The sequence below is a fragment of the Pinus tabuliformis genome, chromosome 9, assembly GCF_031772625.1.
Source record: "Pinus tabuliformis cultivar Carrire ecotype Pingquan chromosome 9, CPIR1, whole genome shotgun sequence".
NCBI lineage: Eukaryota > Viridiplantae > Streptophyta > Pinopsida > Pinales > Pinaceae > Pinus > Pinus tabuliformis.
This window is the reverse complement of record NC_142307.1, coordinates 283,761,141-283,786,589: the sequence shown is the minus strand read 5'-3', so window position 1 is coordinate 283,786,589 and position 25,449 is coordinate 283,761,141. Positions and strand designations below refer to the sequence as shown.

Genomic DNA, 25,449 nt, shown 5'->3' with positions numbered 1-25,449 from the left:
ACATACCATACTTCTTTTGAGCTGCCCGTGACGCTGAAAGCATACCAACACTCAAAGAGATAGGCTCAATGGGAATAGGTGATGGGCAATAATAAGCCCCAAGCAGCATGGAATCTTTATAGACTCTAGGGGAAACATTAGTGAAGGTAGGGGTGACCTTGTTGCCCACCATCGATGAAATGATATTTTGAGAAGCGGTCTCGTATTAAGGGTCGTAGTAATTCAGTTGATCAATGGTGAAGATCTTTCCATTATGGGGAAAGCACATCTTACGAAAGACAAAAGATGTGACCGATGACATGGCATACATGAAGCTACGACCAAGCAAGAGGTTATAATTGGGAGGGGCATCGATAACTTCACTATCAATCATGACTTGCTTGCCAACAATGGCTACGGGGAAACTCTAATATAAACCAAGAGGCTCTGAGGGATGACTATCCCATGCACGAAGAGTGATGGTTGATGGTGACAGCTTTAGGGAACCAAGTTGCTTCCAGAAACCAGCGTCGATAACTTCACTACCAATCATGACCTACTTGCCAACAATGGCTACAGGGCAACTCTAATATAAATCAAGAGGCTATGAAGGGTGACTATCTCATGCACGAAGAGTGATGGTTGATGGTGATAGGTCGGGGGAACCAATTTGCTTCCAGACACCAGTGGCCATCACACACATGGATGTACCTTTGTTGACTATACATGTTGAACAACGACCATTTTTAAAGAGACTGGTAACTAAAAAGCAACGGAGGAAGGAAGAGGGGGATGATCCACTTTATCAACATCAAAGATGATCATGTGATCATCAGAAGGATCCACAATGCCCAGAGAAAATAATAGAGCTTTATGTTGAGATGGGCACATATGGAGGACTTCCAACGTTAACCTGGCAGCAAGAGACTGCTCCAAGTCATCTACTATACTATAAATGTTGGCAGATCCAGAAATAGTGGCATTTCAATGTAATGGTCCTTTGTTGATTTTAGGTTAAACCTCTACCTTAGGGTGAGGGATCTGTAAGTTACCATTTGGTGATGAAAGGGGCTCAGTGGAAACTTTAGGTTGTGAATCGGTTGCTAATTTGTCAGGAGGGTTGTCCTATTGACGCAACCGATTTTGGAGGTTGATATCTTCGGAATTCATCATGGGAATCTAATAAGACTTATTCCCAGGCTGTGAAGATGGAGGAGATGGAGGATTTTGCCCAGCTCGGGTGGCCACATATCCTTCATAAGGGAATGTGTTGGTAAAGACAATGGGTTATGTAGAAAGGGGCGTCCGGGGAGGGGTTTGAGCGATAGGCTACTTTCCTCTAGAGGCAGCTTCTTGGGCTTCCATGTCTAACGCATAAGAGGGAGAAGGGGACATGAGTGTAATGGCCATAAGTCCCGCAACAATCACAAGGTTTATTTGTCCTAAGAGCCTTGTTTTGCTTGGGATGCCCGCCCTGTTGATTGGTTGTGGGATTTGACTAATCACCATTATTGTTATTAGGTTGTCTACCTTAGTTGCCCTGATTTCCCTGATATGGTTGATTATGGTTAACTTTCCCCTTCTTCCTCTCGTTAAGGTTGGGGGGTACAGTAACACTCTGCTAAGCATACACTTTGCTTTGTGGAGGTAGTTGTTGTTGTTGCATAAATGGTTCAGGCATGGGGGGTCGAGGTGTGGGTGTCATTGGGGTTGGAGCACTAGGCAATGCATATGGATAATAAGGGTTCGTGATAACATTTTTGTAAATAGTTTGAGCAATAGTTGGCCCTAGAATTGGCAAATGGGCAAATGCGTAAGACGTACTCATACCTTTGTAAGAGTTGATGCACGAGAGATCATAAAGAGGATAAGTGTAGGTCAAATTGGTCTCCCCATTAGAAAACAGAATGGTCCTCTTAAAGAATATTATAACATAATAATGGAAATAATAAAATAATCGTAGAAATATTAAAAAAAGTAATCTAAATTAATATATATATATATATATATATATATATATATATATTTTAAAAAATAGTTTTTTATTTCAAAAAATAGTTAAATAAACAGTAAAAGGTGATAGGTATCAACCCATAATAAACATCAAAATACTTCATGAAATATCTCATGTTGCTAAAATCAAACAATTATAAAAACTAACTTTATTATTATTATTAAAAGGAATTAATATAAGTTGAACATATATGGAACAAGATTTTTAATCAAAGAGATATATTTGTTTTACTATAGAGATTCATTATCTATAAATAAAATCTCTATATATAGTTGTTGTTACAGTACCATAGCTTATCAATACCAATACCATATGCCCAAAAAACCATAAATTACTTCATATGACAGATTTTAATTAATAAATTTAATTCAAAGGGAAAAAAATAACATAATTCTTTGAAGATAAATCTCAAATTTTGATGGGTATATTATTATAAATATTTTATCAATACCAATACTATATGCCCAAAAAACCATAAATCACTTCATATAACAAATTTAAATTAAAATTTTAAATTCAAAGGAAAAAAATTACATAATTGCTTTGAAAATAAATCTCAAATTTTGATAGATATATTATTATAAATATTTTAACATATTCCACAGAGATTAAATCTCTCCCATTCACTTAATAATTATTAATAATTAAATTAAAATAAAATTTACTAAAACAAACAAATATTTAACAAATTTACTAAACTCTATTCCCAATATAAACCAGTATTAATGTAATTATCGTAATAAAAAATAATAATAAAATCCATTATTTTTAACAAAATAAATATGATACCATGTAAATACATATTCTATATGCCGAACATCCGGGCATGGTGAACATCAAATCATTTTCCACAATAGTGTGATTGCACTGCACATGTGCCCATCATTTTCCACAATAGTGTGATTGCACTGCACATGTGCCCACGTAAATAGGGGACCCGTAGTTACCATGTATATATATATATATATATATATATATGGATATGGATATATGGAAACACAACCAATGCATATATAGCTGAAATACATTCAATACATTAACCATATTTGTATACGTGCAAATGAAACAGCTTAAATCCACGTATAGGTCATGTATCCACATTTTCAATAGAAATACATAGACGTATGTATATGGTTACTATTGAGATATCTTCAGCACATTGTCAAACAAAATAAGACTCACCTATGGCACAAACACAGCTGAGTTATAATCAACTGAATAAGGCTACAACCATTTATGGCACGTGTACCTATTTTTCAAACAGAAATGCATTGACGGAGATGGTAACAATAGGGAGAACCTCAACACTCGTGCATCTACCTCTCTAATGCAGATGAGATGGTAACAATAGGGAGATCTTTAACACTGTATCTACCTCTGTAATGTAGATGAGTGCCAATCCAAGGGAAAACAATAAAACATACCAACATAGATATTGAATATTTCAATAAAACATACCAACATAGATATTGAATATTTCTATTTGTATTTTCCTTATCTGCAAGACCATATCCATGTATGGGTCGTTTATCCATTCTTCAAACAGAAATATACAAAAAAGACGATAACCATGGATAAATCCTCAACACTCTATGTATGTATGTGTAATGTAGATGAGTGCAAATCCATGCAAACTATCTATGTAGTTTAGGTCAGTGCCAATCCATGCAAACAGAGGAAAACAGACCAACAGAAATATTGATAATATTTGTATTTTGTATTTGCTGATGGTAGATATTTATCAACGCTTTTGATTTTGATAAAATAAACCAAAAAAAAAAACAACAACAAAGAAGATTAATTGAACCAGATTGAAGTAGTATGCATCAATAAAAAAAATTAAATTATAAAGAAAAAAAAGTGGTTAGTGTTTAATAAATCAGGGCTAATATATATTTATGATAGTGGTAGTTAAACAAAATTACTACCTGTCAGTTTTAATAAATCCAGGGCTAAAATAGATTTATGTTAGCAATAATTATACATTAAGTGTACTCAAGTTTCTTGATCCCATTTAATAGATTTATGTTAAAGATAATTATCACATGCTCCTCTAGTTTACTGCTTACATTTAACAGATACAAGGTTAAAATATATTTATGTTAATGATACTTACGTGTGAAAACACTTGGTCTCCAAAAATGAATTAATGAGCCCAAATATACATTCTGCATGCCTAGTTTTTGAAGTTTTCTCGAATCCGTGTCATAATATGGAAAGTCAATTTGGTTATCGACCACTACACATAGGAAGGAAGACTATTTAGAACAATAAATAAGGAAATTCGCCTCGGGCTTCAACGCTAGCCAACATAAGCCCAGAAATACACGACAGTACATCAAACCTGGAGAACTAAGCGTCAAATCTTTGACATGTGATTTGACGTAATGATCACACCCAATACCTCGCACTAAATCACAAGGCAATAGATCTGGGTATAAATATCAGACAGAACTTCATAAAGCTTATGAGAGCAAAATGATATCTGTTTCACCCAGGAAATGTAACTGACATAAAAATGGTTGCATCGAGAATACATTTAGTTACAACCTGTCAATGCAAATAGAGTTCTGCTAAAGCAATTTGACTCGTGAAAATAGCTTTCGATTTCATACTGGACGAAGTAATGAAACTCCCATCAACAATCTTTTCAGAAAATAACCTTCAATTTGAATGCAAAATGTTATGCCAACTAGGAGCAAAAACACATTAGTGCTGAGAAAACAATTATGATAGTTAATAAGCAAAGAATTAATAAAAAAACACAGATGAGACAGCTCTCACTAGGCTGCCAGATTCACAAATCAGAGACAAATATTGAGCAACTATAGAATATTAAGGACACGTTATCCATTATCTCGGGGATCATTGAATGTGACATTAGGAATTGAATGATAATAGGTTAGTTTTCATAACCTCTATAAGACTATAACACATACTTTACAATGGGAAACTCTAAATCAAGAGCACTTTGCCGAACATGCACTAAGATTACAACTTGCAACAATGGTGAAGATTTCCAGTAAAAGGATATGCAAACACCCCAATAAATGACTTCAATATTTACAGAATCAAATATGACTGGGCCTCCTCTTATCTGTCCTCATCCTCTTAACTGGTCTAGCCCACTGAGCATCATCCTTCTCAGCATCAAGTCCACTAGTACCGGTCTTCTCAGCACTAGCAAACTGAGGCCATCCCTGGACCTGTCTAGTTTGCCCGGGAATCAAGATATCCTTCTGGGGCAAATTTCTTGTACCCTGACAAATATCGGGTGAGCAATTGACCATCCTAGCTTTCGCTATTACTTTATCCCTATCTTTCCTCTTCTTTTTGCAGATAACAAGATCACCAGGGTGAGTTACTTCATCTACTTCATCTCCCCTACATCTTTCCCTGTTCTGTGCTCGATCACCAAACATGGCCCTAGCTTCTTTCGGCATCTTAGAAATGTTTTCTTTCTGACTAGCTTTCTCCCTCATATCGTCATCAACAGCATTGAAGCTCCGTTGCGAGTGCTTTGCTGGACCTGAGTCAGAGGCTAGAATGAAATCATCTTGTGGCTTAAGCAGTCTAGATTGAATCGGTTGTTGCTTAGGGGATGATGTAGATGAATTTGCAGTTTGACCAAGAGCAACCAAGCTTCGAGTTTTAAAGGAACTAAAATTATCATCTGGGAAGGAATCAGCCATACGCTGGAAGAAGAGAGCTTGAAGCCTCCTTAAATTTGCCTTGACCTGTTTATCACAAGTAATACTTGAAAATTTTAGTCCAAATGCTTCCATACTCGGAAGATGAAATTATAGACAGAATTTTCACGGTCCAACTCAACTGTACTATACCTCATTAGAATGACCATAAAAACGTATAGCATTCTCCAGCATCAACTGCACATCTGCAGCAAAGTCAAGAACACTCCCATATAAAAAGCGGTCAAGACGTTGTTCTATTGTTCGAGCATCAATAGGGTTCTCTATAACCCTATAGTAAGTTGGATTCTCATTTCTCTTTGGAATCTCCATAAACAGTGCTGTGTGTCGTCCTTCCTTGACTGTTCCTTGCAATCTAGTAAAAACATTCTTACACTGCATTAAAAAACAAGAAAAAACTATATTAATTCAGGCATTAGTATGGGACATAGCTGGGGAAGGTATATTTTAGTAATAGAGTAGATCATAGCTGGGGTTGGGACAAGTCATTAACAAACGAAAGTCCAACATGCTTTGCAACTTTCCTAAAACTAAAATGGCGCAGTCTCAAAACACAAGGCTTAAAAAACATTCTGTGATCATGAAAAGAATACAAAATTGTATATTGGGAATTTTCTATGTTGCTGCAGGCTATTAGCTTGAATACAAACTGCAGTGATGCTGTTCCAGTGGAATTGGACAAGATGTTAAATTGTATGCTTTGACATCACTAGAAAAAACCAATTTGCAGAACAAATGCCCATCGTTCATTGTAATACGAAACATAAAAACCTTTATAAAAGGAGCAAGAAAGCATAGCATATAATTTGCAAAATCGCAGGCATATTTACACTCTCAATGTAGCTCTAGATGGATTTAGCTCACTCACGTAGGCCAATTGAAGGTTCAGTAAAACAAACAAATTTAAATGAAATTATTGGGTTATCGAAAATCGGAAATTCAAGCAAGAAAAAATGAAATCCAAAATCTATGATATAAAATATCGCCATTCACGCTGTGAAACACTTCCAAAGATGTGTCCCCAAAAGGAAGATCTCTTGCACCAAATCTAGCGTGCTGCCTCAGTTCCTAAAAAGTAACATTTGCTCTTTATCCTTTGTAATAAAACATACCAAGGGGGTACATCCAGTAGGAAAAGTGATAATTATGGCTACTTAACACAAATAAGATGTGCATTCTTCAATAAACAAATTGAAACAAGATTGATCTCGACTCCCAAGTGTATCCTGCACCCACAAACTAGAGAATGGCAATCTAACAAAATCTGTAACAAGAAAACTGCCGCGGAGTATGTCTTGATAGAAGTACAAATTCAAGCTATTTAAACCTGGATAAATAATTTTGACCATCTGTTTAAGCAAGAACAGAATAAAAATCGTGAAATGAGTCTGATATTTCTAAATTTAGAACAAATGCTTATTCCACTGAAATTCCCAGATATTTACAAATGCCAGATTTACTTAGCAAGATAATTATTCAGAATTATCAGGTGTTCAGGCAACTAAGATACTAAATCATACTTGCACAATACATGCACACAACTAAGATACTAAATCATACTTGACACAGCTTTCCACAGCATTTCGTAATAAATCCTAAATCATACTAAACATATATTTCCAAGGTATTTCATCTAGGTATCAGACTCTCGACTCCTTAGGTTTTGATTGAGATACGACTTTGATGTAATGCCATATATTAGTTAGCATCAACTCCTTTTTCGTAAACCAGGCCAACTAATAATTCTGTCAAAAATGATTCTTCACAGGTTACAGATGCTTCGATGATCATGTCTTGGTAGATCACTTTCCCGATGCTCAAAGGAAGCTATGTTCAAACTCCATAGTGACTGATTCGTGAATATGTGACTGATTCGTGAATATGCAGCAGATAAAATTGATGATCTGGAAAGTGATGGCTTGTCCCTACGAGAAGTTGTGAAAGAAGATGGTTCCATGATAAAAGTTGATGATGAAGAAAAAGGAGGCCTACAAGCAGCTGACGGTACCATGATCTCCACAGAAGAATAGACAATTGATATTGGAAGCAAGTCCTTAGTTAAGAGGGAGCTTGGATATATTTCGTTCATGTGTAAAGGAATGAGTAGATCCTCCCTGGTTAAGAGGGAGAGATAGACACACCATTCTTGTCTTCACATCATGAAGAAAGAATGGAGGATTCGGTAAGAATCTGAGATCGATACCGATACTCTTTGAGGATGAGGTAGTGCATCCAATAGGCAAAAGTAGTCGAAGAGGAGATTCCTTAAGGATGTGTAAATCCAAGACAGGAATAGTCCTAAAAGGACATGCCTTGTAAACATCCAAATGGGGTATGTGCCTTGAGAGACAATGATGAAGGTTTTTATAAATCATTGACTCCCCAGCATTGTGCTCTAATCTACTCGAGAGAAAGAGTTGTTAGTCAAGGCCTTGCTATATGACAATGCTGGTTGCTATGATAAGATGCACTAATATAAGCTGAGAAGATAGCTTATAAGATGGCTTACCAATCCGAGTCTTCTTATGAGAATAATTCAATGGAAGTATTGTCCTTGTACCTGTAGTCAATTATGAATACCTCCCTACTTAAGGAGTGTTGAAATGTAACTAGCGTCAGTCTTCATAATTGTAATGATGTCATGTAATCATTAAAGGAGAGAAAGAAAATGATTTATTTGTAAAAAGAAGAAAAATTAATTTATTATGTAAATGGGTTTTTTGCCCATTGGTTTATTGTCCTATGTCAAAGCACCCATTGTGTGAACTAGGGTCTTGTGCAAAGTCAAAAGGTCAAGTCATGATGTAATAGCCCTTGTGGTGTTCAAGTATCAAAAAAAAGAAATTTATTTTGTGTATAAAGTTGAGTCTAGAAGCCACCAAAAGGTAAGTCAGCCAGCGCCTTCATGTCAGCCTAAAAGAGGCCTAATCCGCCCTCAAGATGCCTATAAAAAGAGGAACTCGTCCTCATTTGGAGTAACATATTTCACACAAGTTTCTGATCTGATGAAGAGCAAAAAAGAGGTGCAACATAGCCAGGCGGGCAGCGAAGAAGATAGAAGGAAGAAGAATTTTGTTTTGGCACTTCTACAAGGTCACACAAGCAAGTTGTTGAAGGAAACTAGGGTTTCCTCAGATTTGTTTTGCAGAAATTTTGTTGAAGGGTTTTGGTTGGCTTATCTTTTGGTTGGTCTTGGGTCAAGGTCTTGGAAGTCTTCATTGAATTGATTCTATAAGGAAGAGTTTCTGGGTTTTGCCCTAGCTTAGAGCCTATTTCTGGTGTCTTCTTGTTTGCATTGTGATCTTTTTATTGGCATTTATCTTGATGATGAACAGAACATAATAATGATGAAGCATTAATCTAATATCACAAGAAAGTGTCCAGTTTTAAGAGAAATCAAATTAATAATTACTCTAACTACTCTGCCCTAGATTTCTCAACAGGGGGAACATATAGCACAAAATCCAAACATAGGGTAAGTGGTTCAATTGAAAACTTGGTGGAAGGTGTTATGGTTCTAGTGTGTGATGCCTTTCTACATTCCCACCAAAGTTTGGATCATCCATAGGACAACTATTAGCGAATTAATTTGGAAGGAGAGGACAATTCTACTATGCAAAAAGTTAAGACATGTAGCTTCAAGTTTTTGCAATGAGTAATCCCTGAAGCTACGAAGCACTCTATAATCTAAGTTATTGTTCCTGAGTTGGTTGATGCAGGGAATAGAGTTTCATAGGTGGGGGATCCGAAGCATTCTATAATCTAAGTTATTGTTTCCTGAGTTGGTTGATGCAGGGAATAGAGTTTCATAGGTGGGGGATCGCGGATTTTAGGTGGGAAGTTGGAACTATAGTATCTTCAAGGAGAGACGGGGTGAACGAAATGAAGGGAAAGAGGTAACAAAAGGTAGTCAAGAGTCAGGGAAGTGGGATTTCCTTGGTGGTCGACAAAGTCATCGGTTTAAACAAGATACTTGATTTGGCAAGAAAATAATTTGAAAGGATAGGACAATTCTGCTATAAGAGGAGTAAAGGCATCTAGCTTCAAGGTTTTGCAATGAGTAATCCCTGAAACTATGAAGCATTCTATAATCAAAGGTTTCATTCCTTGAGTTGATTGATGGAGGGCATTGAGTTTCATAGGTGGGGGATTGTGGATTTTTAGGTGGGTAGTACGAGCTATAGTGTCTTCAAGAAGAGACGAGGGTGAAGGACAAGAAGCATCAAAAAGTGGTCAAGAGTCAGAGGAGTGGGATTTCCTTGGTGATCGACGAAGACATTGGTCTAAACAAGATACTTGATTTGGCAAAAAAAACTTGGTAGGGAAATTCATGGGTTGGATGGTGACTTTGAGACAACATGGAAATTGGATTCAAGGGGTTCCCATTCCTCGTTACATACAATCATTGTCACATTCTCTCTTGTGGATGATAATTACTATTACTATTCAATTCCAAGGTAAAAATATTTATTCATTCTTGAAGGAGCATGGTTCATGGATAGTTCTTTCCTATCGATGAAGCTACATCCTTTATTTGATGCGAAAGAGGACATTATTGAGAAAACACTAGCTTGCGTGAAGTTGCCCTCCTTATAGACAAAGTTTTAGATGGTTCAAGCCCTTCTTGTTACTAGGAATTTGTTTGGTAAGACACTTCTAAGTGATGGTAGCTTTTTAACTAGCAATGTTAGGCCAATATTGAGATTGCTAGTCGAAATAGATATCAATCTTGGTCTTTATGAGTTGGTGTATTTTGTAATGGGTGATTCAAAAATATTCCTAGATTATCGATTATCAAAACAACCCATTTAAATGCACAAAGTGCCATGCCTATGGCCACGTGCACAAGGATTGCGACAAGATTTTCTTCCAAAAGGTCTGGCAAATGAAAGAGATCTAAATTGAAGATTGTAGCCATAAGGTTCAACCTGTGCATCCAATCCAAAAGAAAGAAGTTGAGGAACAGGGTTTAGAATTCCATAGCCTCGCGAAGGGTAGCGTTCAAGAGATCAGAGGCAGGGTGGAGGTCGAATTTCAAGTTGGGGAATCTCTCTATACACTTGATTATGGGCTCGCAATCAACAATGAGGCAAGATGATGTGTTGGCTTAAGATCTTTGCTTGTATTAATATGCTCTATCCTCGACAAGGTTGCAGGAAATATCCAATAAGGGAGTAACTTGAGCATTCAAGTAAGTCTAATGCATTGCCTCTTATTCCTCTACTTTTCAAAAGATGAGGAACTTCACAATTTCTTGTGAAATCATACCATAAAGTTATTATCTATATCGACAGAAATGTCAGGAGATTTCAATTTGTCAGGGGGGGTTCTGAGTAGGGATTCCCTTGATGTCTAGTCATGTGATTCTGTTCATTTTGTTGATAAGGAAAATCTTATTGATGGAGGGAATAATTGGGTCACCTAAATCACCTATGTGATGGCCGAAAGGTTTACCTCCTATGTCCAAAGAAGGGGTCATCCCCACCAGTTTTACCAACCTCTAAGTGTCTAGGTATGGACAACCCAGAAGACCTAAGACCTTAACTGTTGGGAGGAAGTCAACTTTAAAACTAGCTCAAGGACCTTTGGGGTAGGGTTAAACTCCCCCACCATATCCCAATGGAAGTACTTTTTGTTAACATGAGAGGTCAGGGATGGGTAGAGGGGTGGACAGAGAAGTCAAGAGACTAGCCCTTAAACAATTGCCAGAGTTAGACAAATCATATATAGTTTTGATATAAGAGACAACGGGAAAGGGAGACCAATTCATTTTCAAACTCAAAGTCTTTGGGGGTATGGGTTTCTTGCTTTAGATCAAAAAGGTTTTTGAGGGTTTGATCACTACATAGAATCATAATGTATCCCTTCTTAATAATTTCTCTATTCCTGCAAGGCTTCGCACAAAAGCATTCAGTAAAAGCTTAGGCTTGACTCTTCACTAAACGTGTATGGGACTTAAGAGAGTAAGCAAATCTACATGTAAGATTTGTTTACTCTCGAGTGTTTAAAATTGATAACCTCACTAGTGGATAGGGAAACTTAAGTCTTACTTTGAACAAAAGGGAGATAGTGGAGTCTTGTGTAATGACCCATCTCGAACTATGGACCGAATAGTAGTATTAGCATGCATATGATAACTACATATACATAGATCACATGCATTGCACTAGTATACCTACTAACTGATTATGAAAATGTCCAAGTATAGGATAAATAAAATAATTATTGAAAATACAAAGTAAATACTTAACTCACCAAGATATAATGATCACTTAGGGTACTTAATATGTGTACCACCATCATAACATCTAACATCACTTAGGGTACTCAATATGTCTCCAAGAGGCTTGATAAGTTTTTTATCCATGGGAACTATGGATGACCATGTGGTTCAATCTCTTCACCATTTTTTGACCTCTTTGGAATCTCAACATGGTATCTTCTTTCTACTTCTTTGTACAACCTAGCCATACTACCAACTATTGCAGCAATAGTAGTATATGAGAGATCCATCTGAATGCATCTCCTAACTCGGTTGCAAACTCCTTTAAGAGAAGCATTCCCCACACATCCAAGACATCAATGATTGCTATATCCATAGTGATAATCATATATGGATAATTTTCGAAGGCAACCTGTAAATCTTTAACCACACCAAGGACTTCAATCTTTTTAGAATCCATAGAACAAATGTTACGGTAAGGCTTAGAAATCCTTAAGTTCAACTGATCCATAACCTTTTTAGTCATAACATTCATTGAAGCACCGGAATCCAGCATGCAATTATGAAGCAAACGGTCATTAATATCCAAGGTCGGGAAGAAAGGTTAATGTTCCTCGTTTGTCATGTAATAATAAGTCTTTTATCTTAATTTCTTCGTCCTCTGGATGTTCATTATTTTTATCTTGTTGAGCGACACCCAAAGCTTTGATGAATGCAGCTCTCTGTGAAGGGATCTTCAAAAGTTCTAAGCCTGGGACAAACATTTTATTACTATTTATCCATGCAACTCAATCAACTTTTAATCATGATTTATACCTTTCAGATGCAACCTGCTTATTCTAATTTTGGTCTTTACCTTTCCCTTGACATGTGTAACCTTTGTTTCTAGCGTTTCCAGAACTTGTTCCTAAGATGGAGTTTCACCATAATAGATTTGAGTCATAGGATCTATTTCGTCACTAAAGTTATTTATGGTAAAGGAGGAGGAAATCATATCTGTGCAACGACCTTCCTTGGAATAATTCTGATTTACATTGTTTATTTGTTCATTTGTTGCTTCATCCAAGATTTTTCTAGCAATAACACATAAACTTTCTTCATGGAAACCTTCAAATGATCTCCAAAATGGCATAAGTTGGTCAACAACGTTGGCAGACTCAAGTGGAGTGGGAGGTCTTTGGTCATTATGAGGATTCTTTCTTGGCCATGGATTATTGTTTCCTCTATTATTATTATTATTTCTAGGTTGAACATTCTAGGCTTGATTTCTTTCCATCTGAAGCAGTCTAGACTGCATGGCACTTATTTCTCTAGCATGGTCAATTCTAATTTCTTTAATCATTTGAGTTAACTCTTTAATTGGGTCATGCTCTACCTCCTTTATTTCCTTTCCTTCAAATTTAACCGAACCTCTTTCAAAACCAGGAATCTCTGATTTACCTAAAGCTTTCTTATCCTTTTCTAATTCCTCGCCTACGTTCTGAGCTGCAACTAAGTTGGCAAGCTTGGCACATCTTATCTCATATTGAGTGTCAACACAAAAGGCCTCGAAATATTACTCCAACATTGTTTTTTCAGGTAGGGGCTCGTAATCTTGAGTCATGTCTTTGAGGATACCATTGAATATTTGATTAAACTCTTCAACTAGCTCATTTTCCCTTTTCTTAATAGATTTAAGTTCTTTGACCAAATATTTTCCCTCTCTTTTGTCACCAAATTTATCTTTGAATGCACCGGTGAAAGTTTGCAAAGAATCAAAATCATTATCAGACTTGTCATGAAACGATTGCAATGCATCATCCTCTAATGAAAGGACAAAAGCTTCATTCTAACATCTTCATGATTGTATGTAGTCGCGTTAGCATATCTTTGCAAAAAGTTTGTGAACTTTCTTATGTGAGCATCAGCATTGATTACATTATTACCCTGGAAAATCGGGAGCTTGTTTATAACAGAATCATCTAGAAGGTCATGAGGATACCCCTAAATGTTTATGATTTACAGGATCAGGGAAAATCACGTGGATATCAAAGAGGGCTTCATGTCCGAGAAATATTAAATGCTTACTAGAATGTAATTTGTTTAACCAAGCTCTTAAAGCCTTTTCAGGATCAGAAGCGCAGCTGACCAAGCTACCAGGATTTCTTCCAGAGTAAGCTCTCGTAAATAGATGAATAAGTGGAGTCGCCACACAAACAGGAAACCAACTAAAATGTATTGGTGCTAAAGGTGTGGATAGAGAAGATGAAAAGATAAGTGAGAGGACAAAGGATAGGGTGATGAAAAGATGAAGAGATCGCAATGGTACCAAAAAATGTTCTGGCATTGTCAAGATAAGGAATGATGAGATAATGAGAATGTGAAGATGATTAAGAAGAAGGTAGCAATGCCAAGGTCCAATAAATTGGTCCCAGACAATGACACCAGAAAATGTTGTCACTCAAATTGTACAGGCACGGTATGACAACGACTTAGGTCGGGGGTTGTCACTTTGAACCCCACCTCTCTGTTCTAGTTGTCTCCCAACAGTAGGCTATGGGGGGTAGTCCCCAAAGAATGTGAAGATGCAAGACTTGTTGGCAACCAACAAGTTCACGAGACACAATTGAATGGCCTAGCCACTTGGTTGATTTAGCCAGTTTAAAGGATTAGATTGAAATACTTATGAGACCAATGCCTTGTTGAGTCAACCACTTGTTTTATATCGACTAGGAACCAAATGACCGGATAAACAATCGTTGCTTAAATGCTTTATTATCCTAGATGAAATGCAAATTCTTTAATCTAAGTGTAATGCAGGAAATCTTGGTTAATTTTAATTATATGCCTAGCTAAGTAAATCCCAAAATCCTCAGCGATTTTGAGGCTAGTCTCTAAAGTAGGTGGTAGAGAGAAGTCAAGGAGAAGCAAACAAAGGCTTGGTTAGCGATACATCTCCTTGAAATCTAACGTGCCTGGTACCTTTGGCATTGTAGAGACAATGGCTCTGACGAGAACAAGGTCACTGTTTTTACCACTAGAGAGGGTATATCCTTCTCAAACTACAAGATGAAGGGTGGCCCTATATTTCTATCAACCAAGCTTAGGCTTGGAGGTAAGTTAATTAATGTAAATCTAGGCCTAAGATGCAAATGCAAATTGATTCGAGTGTTCTTGCTTTAAGATTGATTATGGTCTTAAGTACTTGCTTACTATTTATCTTATGACAGAGTACTAAACAATGAATGAGAGAATCTTGAGCACAAGATAAAAGTGCTCAATCTCACCTAGTGCCCACGAGATAAATCCAATGTATTCAATGTAACCAAGGAACAATTGCTCACAGTACCAAATGATAACAAAATAGATGCTCTTTAACAACAGATTACCAACATGCCCAAGATAAGATTATCATTCACAAATAGATGTTAACCTTGAAACAATAATGACATAGATCAAAAAAAAAGATATTAGAGCACTTATCACCAAGATATTATTCGAACAATTAACCAAGGCTCCTTTTAGAAACAATGTGAGATGGCATACGAATGAAAAGGATGCCAATAACAATTATTCAAAAGATAGACAATAAGATTATCAATATTCTCAGTTAGCAAGTCCTCAAGATATGTTAACACAATGCCATATGACAGAGGTTCAAGATATGTATCAAGAAGGCCACTTTCCATGAAGAAAGGAATGACGTGACGAACCAAGAAGGAAAGTGATCGATGGCTAATGCCCTACAAGGAAGAAGCTCGACTGAATTTCATGAAATCAAGGAAATTGATCAAGCAGTTGAAGGACTCGCGAAGAAGAAGCTATTGATGAAAAAGAGAGTCCCTAGTTAAGAGGGAGCTCTGACAAGTCCCTAATTGAGACGAAGCTTTGGCAAGTTCCTAGTTAGAGGGAACTTGGGTACATTCCTTTATAGAAATGGGCATATCCTCCCTGGTTAAGAGGGAGAGATAGACACAACATTCTTGTCTTCGCCTAGGAAGAAAGAATGGGAGGATTGGGTAATCATCTGGCATTTGAGGCTCTTTGAGGATGTGTAGGGCATCCAAGATAAGAGTAGGCAAGAGGACCAATATTCTTTGAGGATTGGGAACCCAAGAAAAGAATAGTCCTAGAAGGTCATACTCAGTGAACACCTGCGTGGGTATGTACCTTGAGAGACAATGATGAAGGTGTCTATAATCATTGGTCTCGCCAACATTATAGCTCATGGTCTCATGTAGAGATGGAGTTGTTAGTCAAGGCCTTGCATTGTGACAATGTTGGTTGATATGATGCTATGCAGATGGGATTACCAATCTGATCCTTCTTATGATAAATTCTTCAGATTGAGAATGACCAACTACTATTATGAATACCTCCCTAGTTAAAAGGGAGTGTTGAAAAAAATGTAACTAAGTTCGGTCTTCATAATGACATGTAATTATGACTAATGTAAATGATGTAATAAAAGAAAATAAAATTAATTTTTTGTATGCCTCGCTGCATGGATTTCATGAACAAGAAGTGTCATTCATAGGTCAAAGACTTCTTCTTGATGTCTTTAGGATTTGTCATAATGTCAAAGAGTCAAGTCATGTATGACGCAGCACTTCTTAAGCATGAGAAAAATATATTTGTGTCATATACAATGTCAAGTAGCCCTCCAAATGACGAGCACAATCCTCTTCTCATGTCGACCAACAAAAATGAATTAAGAACAGTCATGACGGCTCAAAGAAATAGACACAACGTTTCACAATGACACGTCGCCTAAATACAGAAGACAAACCACTATATATACCCCATTAGGGTCTGCGCAAAAGGGAAGACACAGAACTCAGATTCTTGTAACTTTCGGATGGGTACAACAAAGCACAGAACTCGAATTTTCAGATGAAGTTCAAACTTTTGGATGGGTATAGGAAGGTCAGACTTTCGATGGGCAACATTTTTGTGTCTCGACCTCCTCACTATTTTGATGATCACTGCCTCACACGCAGTCACAGTCTAGGCATCATTGTGAGGAGAAGGATCTCTGAAATACACTCCTGGCATACTCTCTAGACACAGTCACAATTTAGGCATCGTTGCAATGAGAAGAATCTTGGTTATCCAACAGTGACACTCTGTCTCTGCATGCATTCTGGAAAAAGGTAATCATGATCTCAGTCATGATCGTAATAGGTTCAAGGTCAAATCTTGATGAAGATCTTGGTGCACCTCTCAAATATATATATATATATATATATATATCTCATTGTTATAGTGAAGGGGCAGCAAGAGTCATGTGAAGGAGTAGCAATGATCCTGATGAAGGTGCAGCAATGTTGCAGAAGTAATGATCACAGTGATGGCCTCGATGATGCAAGCAGTAATGATCCCGATGGTGCAATACTGATGGCCTCAGTGTTGTAATTATTATGACGATCTCAACAGTGACAAAGAAGAGGATTGGTGTCTTGGTCTTGGAAGGGCATAGTAGGTCAAGGGTCACGGTCTTGGTATTCGTCAATTGCAATCTCTATAAGAAGAGTTTTGTGCGGGTTTTCCTCTCCAAGAGGGAGAGGCTTTGGCCCTGGCAGAAAGCCAACATTGTGTGTTCTTGTCTCTTTGTTTTGTCAGTAGATATTTCATGAACTAAAGAAAACACTTTAATAATAAAAAGTTAGAAACACCTCACAAATAGTTATCATGACTAGAAGAATCCTTTTCACTCTAATTGCCCTAGATTCTTCAACACACAGATCAATGGACAAATAAAACCATGAACTGAACCCCAAAGTCTTTTTATTATGATATTCAAACGTTCCCAACAGATCAATGGATCAAATACCAGCCTTACAAATTTACATAGACCAGAGCCCAAATTTTCATCGTGACTTGAGTAGCAAAATGACTTCTAATTTATAGAGAAATTCTCCAAGTGAAAAATAACGACTAGTTGGTTTGATCCCCGTCAAAATAATCTCGACCACTGATAAGAATTTAATTGTATTTTAATCTCCACTATCGAAAATATTTATTTTTTAGGAATTTCCGAATTTTTCTTAAAAACCATTTTTTTATTAATCCAAAAATAAATATTTTGGATTAATTTCTCCAAAATTTGACTGACTTGCACATCAAGGTCCAAGGGCTCAATTTTGCTTAAAATATCCATATTTACCTTGGTGGGCGACCTCCAAAAATTAACTCCTTTTTGACCCACGAATTTTTCCACTTGAAAAAAAAATATTTTCTCTATAATTATTTTTTGACTCTAAATTAATTAATTTTCTCGCTTAAGATTTAATTTTATTTTTCGAGAAAATTTAATTAATTGACATTAGAGGAGTTTAATTATTTTTCCACCCTCAAATATTTTAGTCATGGTGTCTGAGTATGAGGGACCATGCACTAAAATATTCCTTTACATTAGATAATTACAAATTCAACCCTAAAAAGGGGAATACCTCTCTACATATAGACCCTCAAAATAAATACCCAATTCAACGACACAATATGATCTAATAGACCAAGTGATCTGTAGTAAAATAATTTTATCAAATAGCTTAATTTATTCCCAAACTACCTTTACAAAGACTCTATTACACTATGACTCACCTAAGACGTTGACTATGAACTCCACCCTAGCTTTGGGGTTTACGCTGAAGGGAAAAAAACTCTGTCAATTATACGTGTTTAGAAACACACATAATTCAGTGAGGTTAAAAAACTTCCTAAGATGAAATTCATTGCCAAATTCAAAGGCTTACCTAGGTTGTTACATAATTAAACGGTTGTACTAGCATCATTTACAATACAATTTGCAAAATTTGGGTTTACAATGATACAACAAAGTGTTGGCTGATGATTCTGAACTTTGAAAAAAATTGCACAATTGCTTCCTTGGACTTGTGACAAAATCGTTGCAACAATGCCTGCTTTTTGTTGAAGAATGTAACTAATGTCGATCTTCATAATCGTACTTCAGTCATGATGAAATATATTTATCAAAAGAAAAGAAATTTTATTATTAATAAAATTGACTTATTAAAGCATGAGTTTCACTGTCATCCTTGGGTTAATTATTTTTAGGCCAAAGCCTCCATTGTAGGCTTCTGGGGTTTGTGTCAAGCGTCCTTGTCCATGTCATAATATAAAGAACACTTATTGAGATTTATTTGTCATAGGAAAAAATTATTTTATTGTAAAATAGGTCAATTAGGCCTCTGCCACCAAGTCGGTCTCAAAACTGGACAAGTCGACCTAAACTAGGCAGCGATATCACTATACAGTATATAAAGGCAACAACTCGACCTCATTTGTCGCTCACTCAAAACAAGTTTGATCTGTAGTTAATAAGCCAGGAAAAAGTGTGAAATTAAAAGAAGGAGAAGAAGGATAGCAAAGGAGGAGGACTCTTTCAAGCATAAAAGTGGGAATTTTGTGCAACTACTGGAAGGGAGCCAAAATTCTGCAGTAACTGGGAAGCCGAAATTTCGCTGCATGGGGTCGAAATTCTGCAACTAGGAAGTCGAATTGTTGGATTGTCAATGGGTTGAAGCCGTTGGATAAGAAGAGACACTACATCATCTTGGAAGGCTAACTAGGTGGAGGAGGAGGGTCTATTGGTCTAGGTTATTGATCCATCGCAATATGTATTATTGAAGGAAGAGCACTTGACTGGGTTTTCCCCTATATAGGGGTTTTCACCCTAGCGATCCGCCTACATCTATTGTCCTTGATCTTCATTTTTTTTTTGATAATTGCCTGATGATCTAAGATAAAAGAAGAACATGTCATGATATTTATGAAAATTAGCGTCACTGACGGAATCGTTGCGCTGCGGGAGCCCTAGCCGCCTCTGGCTCGCCTTCACTGAAGCCGCAGATCGATCCAGACTTCCAGACTCTTGGCAGCGCAGAAGGGCAGCGCATCTCTTGGCTGCTCGGTGTTCCTCTGTGCGCCCTCGTGGCTGTTGCGGCCCTGCGCACAGCACTGAGGCGCTCTCTCCATGGATTCTTCAGGGGGCCTCTCCACTCCGCCTCCAGAGGTGATAGCCTTTAAAGCAATGATCGAAGCAGCCCCGAAACGAGCGCCATCGGCGACTCAACTAAAGTTCATCAAGAAAATGGAAAAAATCCCTTCAGTGGCCCTTTCTGAAGAAGAGACGTGCAAGGCAGCTCTAAATCTGGCAGAGAGAGGCCTTATTCGGCAGTTCACGGGTCTCTGGCCCTCTCCGAAATCAGTAGAAGACTGGACTCAAAGAAACTAGAACCCCCTGATCAAAGAAGGCGTCAAAAGTTACTTTGTAGGTAAAGGATACTTCGTCTTTGTTTTTGAAAGCATAGAAGATAGAAGTTTAATTTTCAGAAATGGCCCATATTTTATGGGACCGTAGGGACTGTATTTGAACAAATGGTCCCCAGATTTTGACCCCTCCCAAGACGTCCCATCAGCTGTCGCGGTCTAGGTGAGACTTCCACACCTGCCGCTCCACTGCTGGAACCAAAAATCCCTAGAGAATATCGGAAACGCGATGGGTAAATACATAGACAAAGCCGCAAGAAAAGATCAGTACTCTTGTGCCCGCATTTGTGTGGAAGTCGATCTAGAGGAGGGGTTACCGGAAGCAATCAAGCTCACTGTCACCGGATGGACGCATCTCCAGGAGCTGGACTACGAACAGTTACCCTTCAAATGCAGACACTGCCACGGGCATGGACATTTTGCCAAGCACTGTAAGAAAAGGGCAGAAGAGCAACCAGACAAACAAAATGGGGAACAATGGACTCTAGTTCAGAAAACAACCCTACCAAAAAAGGCACTGGCAAAGGAAACACATCAGGAATCCCAAGCAGCTCTAAGCCTAGTCAGGAAGGCGAAGCAAAAACAAAAGAGACAACAAGCACTCAGATCGATCCTGTTGCCCCAAAGCAGGAAAATCGAGCACAGGAAGAAAGTACCCCTCCAAGCAAAGAAGGAGAAAAAACAGGTCAAGCCGAAGTAACCCAAGGCAGCCCATCCAACCCTTCATACGCAGAAGTGGCAAAGAAAAAAGCTGTAGAAAGCTCAGGTTCATCGGAGGATGAAACCTACGAGCGCCCCTTCAAAAGAGTTGGAAGGAAATCCCGAAAAGAAATGAGAGAAGAAGAGGCAGAGAGACTCAAAACCCAAGGAAGCCAAGCCACAATAGAAATGTCCATCGGTCGAAATACCAGACCGAGGCCTTCCAAGGGAGGGCTCAATCCTCCTTTCAGTAAATAATGAAGTTAGTCTCTTGGAACTGCAGAGGACTGGGGAACCCCTCTAAACTAGAAGCAGTCAAGGATCTACTCAAAACAGAACCCTCAGAAATCCTCATGCTCCAAGAGACCAAGATTGAAGGGCAAGCCCTTCTAGGCATCAGTAAGTCAAAGTGGAATAAAAATACAGGCAAGGCAATCAGTGCCAGGGGTACCTCTGGAGGCCTTGCTACTCTTTGGTCAGACAGCGTTTTCCAGCTACAAAACTCCAAAGAAACTCAGCACTGGATCTATACAGAACTCAAGCATAAAGCTAGTAAGTTGAACATCTCTCTATTCAATATGTATGTCCCTGTTAACTATTCTGAGAAAAGAGATTGCTGGAACTCTCTTTCAACTTTCCTAGAGCAACATTCCTCAAGCAATATTATTTTAGCAGGAGACCTTAAAATAGTGATGAATCCAAAAGAGAAAAGGGGCGGATCAGGCAGCAGAGATCCCATGCTGGCACTTGTGGAGGAGCTCCTCCAAAACTGGGACCTTCTTGACTTCAACCCAATTCGCGGGAGATACACTTGGTCAAATAATCGCACTGGGTCGGAACACATAGCTGCCCGCCTGGACAGATTCCTAGTCCAAAGCACCCTCATGATGAACAAAAAAATCATCATATCAAAAATAAGAGGCTTCATGAAAAAAGCTAAGATAGGAGGAGGAACCAACTCCACCTATTTAGCCCTAATTCCTAAAGAATCCAACCCTGACTCTTTTGCAAGATTTAGGCCTATTTCGCTATGCAATGCTTCTTATAAAATAATAACCAAGATCTTAGCCAATCGAATCAAGCCTATGCTCAAAAGATTGATCTCCAGCTCTCAAGGAGGATTTGTGGAAGGCAGAAACATCTTGGACAATGTCATACAGGTACAGGAGACCATCCACTCAAGCAACCAGCGTGGGGAGAAAGGTATGTTGATCAAACTTGATATGGCAAACGCATTTGATAGAGTTAATCGTTTGTTCCTTTACAAAGTATTGCAGTCTTTTGGCTTCTCGCAGCAATTTATTCGGCTCATAAAAGCTTGTATTGATTCCCCGTGGATTGCCCCCCTTATCAACGGACGCCCTACCAATTTTTTCCAAGCTCGAAGAGGCATCCGGCAAGGATGCCCCCACTCTCCCTTTTTGTACATCCTCATGGCGGACTCTCTTCGCAGAAGACTATCATCTGAGAGAAATGCTGGCTCCCTCCCCGGCCTCAAGCCTTCCCATGGATCAGCACCCCTGAATCATCTCTTCGCAGAAGACTATCATCTGAGAGAAATGCTGGCTCCCTCCCCGGCCTCAAGCCTTCCCATGGATCAGCACCCCTGAATCATGCTCTCTTTGCGGATGACTCCCTATTCCTGGGAGGCGCCTCCTCCATTATAGCGAAAGCCTTTGACAATGTCCTGCGAAGTTATTGCAGGGTATCTGGTGCTCTAGTCAATGAGAACAAAAGTGAAATCTTCAGTTGGAATACAGATCAGCAGGAGATCAATAGTATCGCGAAGATCTTAGGATTCAAAGGGCATGCACAATGGGACAGGTTCAAGTATCTTGGACTTCCAATAATCTCAGGCATGAACAAGAGGTCTCTCTGGACTGATATCATCAGCAAAATCAAATCCAAAATCAAAGCTTTGGGAGGATACTGGTTAACAAAAGGTGGAAAAACCATTCTCATCAAATCCCAGCTGTCTGCTCTTCCGATTTACCAAGCAGCTTTCCTCTTGGCTCCTAAACATGTAATGGAACAGACCGCTTTACTTCTCAAGGATTTTTTATGGCAAGGAGGGAAAGGAAACGAAAAAAAAAAAAAAAAAAAAAAATCACCTTGTAAACTAGGACCTGGTCAAGAGACCGATCACTGAGGGCGGATTGCAAATCCGTGATCCCTCCCTCATCAACACAGCACTGGGAGGCAAGACTCTGTGGAAATTGATCCACGACCCTTCTCACCCCGTTAGCATCACTTTGCGGTCAAAATACACAGACAACGTCGCTCTCAGGATAATGCATCTTGACAGCTCAATTCCATGTACACAGGTCTGGAGACTCTGCTGCAAAAGCAGCAATTTTTTCAAGCAACACTTGTACAGAATCATCGGAAATGGCAAGCGCACACACTTGTGGAAAGACCGCATAATGGGGCGTGAACCTTTAGCTGAGAATGAGGAAATCGCAGAGCTCAAGGCATGGTTAGAAAGAGCAGACATAAACAGTGTTTTCGACTTGTCAAACTGGGACAGACGCGATGAATGGGCAGGCTGGAACTTCCACGGAGCACCTGCGCATTTAATTGACCAACAAAACCCTCTGGAGGAGCTCCTCGAAGAGGCTACGCCGATCAACAGAACCACGAGGGACAGCTGGCATGGGGGCGGACAGGCAAATACACTTCAGCTGAAGGCTATAGAGCGCTCCAAGGTTCGAAGAACAGTAAGCATCCGCCCACTTTTTGGAAACAGGTTTGGGAGCCGCTAGCACTCCCAAAAATCATTTTTTCCTACTGGACTTTAGCGCACAACAAGCTTTTAACTCGAGATAATCTCGTAAAGAGGAAGATCGAAGGGCCTCATAGATGTGATCTATGCAAAAGAAACAGTGAAACTGCCCAGAACCTTTTTCTGGAATGCCTCTTCGCCAAAGAGGTTTGGGGACTCATCCTGCAAGATTTCCAGATCTCCATACCACCTCAAATTTCTGTCCCGGATTTCATTGCCACATGGAATGCCTTCTACCCTCAGTGCATCCCTCTCAAGTCCTTCTGGCGCAAGGTATGGATAGCGATACCAAAATACGTTTGCTGGCAGCTTTGGCTGGCCCGTAACCAGCAGATATTCAAAGACATACAACAATCCCCGCTTCAAGTTGCAGCCAAAGCAAAGTCTCTCCTCTTGGAAACGGCCCAACAGCATTACCACAAAGATGATCCTCTGCTCATGCTGGAAGAAAAGAGGTGGCTGGCTCTTGAACCTCACCCCTGAAAATATCTTCTGCATCCCCTGAAAGCTAAATCAGATTGGCAAATAAGAGAACCAGATGACATCTTCCAGAAATGGTGGAGGTCCCAAAATTTAACTTCCATATTCTTTGACGGGGCGTCCAAAGGGAACCCCAGAGTAACCGGTGCTGGAGGGGTCATCTACTCAACGGTTGGGACAGAAAGAGATTCATTTGCATGGGGACTCGGCCTGAAAACCAATAATCAAGCTGAGATCCTTGGGTTACTCAACACTTGTCTGATAGCAAGGGAGAAAGGAATCAAAGATCTCCAAGTTTTCGGAGACTCAGAAATCATAATTAAAAATCTAATCAAAGGGGAACTCTTCAACAATGTTGGCCTCAATAAAATTATGGACAAGTTGAAGAGAGTGTTACAAGACTTCAACTCATACAAGCTCTACCACATACTCAAAACTCCAACAGCGAAGCGGACCGGATGGCGAACATTGGATGCACTCTCAGGAAAGGGAGCTTAATTGCAAATGGGGAAAGACTCTTCCAAAAAGAGTGAAATTGTAATCGCTGAAAGGCTGTAAAAAAGGAAATCAGCCATGTAATAGGGGTCGCCTCGGCAAAGACCCACCATCCTTTTTCAATAAATAAAAATCACAACGGTTACAGTTACAAAAAAAAAAGATAAAAGAAGAACATAAGAAAGATATAATGAATTCAAAGATATCACAAGTAATTATCAACTAAAAAAAAGTTTATGCCTTTCTGATTTTCTAACACTTTCAAGTGGTTGCCCAGATAAATGCTTTCTTTGTATATATTATTAGGTTATTCCAAAAAGGTTAAACATAGAAATTACTATAAAAGGTGATGTTGACAAGTCTTTAGCTTGTGGGTATTTTGATGGGGCTTGTCAAGGCAAAACTTCTATCAATGGGATTGCCTCCATTCTATAACCTTTTAAAGGCACACAAAATAAAGCTCAAAGGTAATATAGGAAGAAGTACATGATGACCATACAGTGGTCTTACAACAGTTTTCAATTAATGATTTCATAATTCATATTGAATTTCTAAGAAAAAAATATTGATTCCTTTAACGACTACTTTGTGAACTTCTCTATTTAAGGGCTCCTCAGCACTCCTTCAGACATCATTAAGCTTTCTAGTCCCTGATGATGGGTGGAGTGTCCCCCCCGAAATGTTGGACAGGTTAATCATTTACAAAGTTTTCTTCCAGAAATTCTTGACAACATGATCAATAATATCCCAAAGATCATTTTCCCCAATAGCAATGTAACCTTATCTTTCCATGACA

The 25,449-nt window shown here is 38.5% G+C and overlaps 1 protein-coding gene across 1 annotated transcript in view; it reads right to left on the bottom strand.

Annotated features, from left to right (window-relative positions):
* Positions 1–4,810: 4,810 nt before the first annotated feature.
* The window catches only part of BRM (transcription regulatory protein SNF2), a 153,287-nt gene continuing 132,648 nt past the window's right edge, over positions 4,811–25,449 (bottom strand). Inside the window, exons 13-14 of the mRNA XM_089441065.1 lie at positions 5,836–6,078; positions 4,811–5,730 (exon numbers count right to left, since the gene is read on the bottom strand). Of these exons, the coding sequence (XP_089297191.1) occupies positions 5,065–5,730; positions 5,836–6,078 (909 nt within the window). The 3' untranslated portion in view covers positions 4,811–5,064. The remainder of the gene's footprint in view (positions 5,731–5,835; positions 6,079–25,449) is intronic.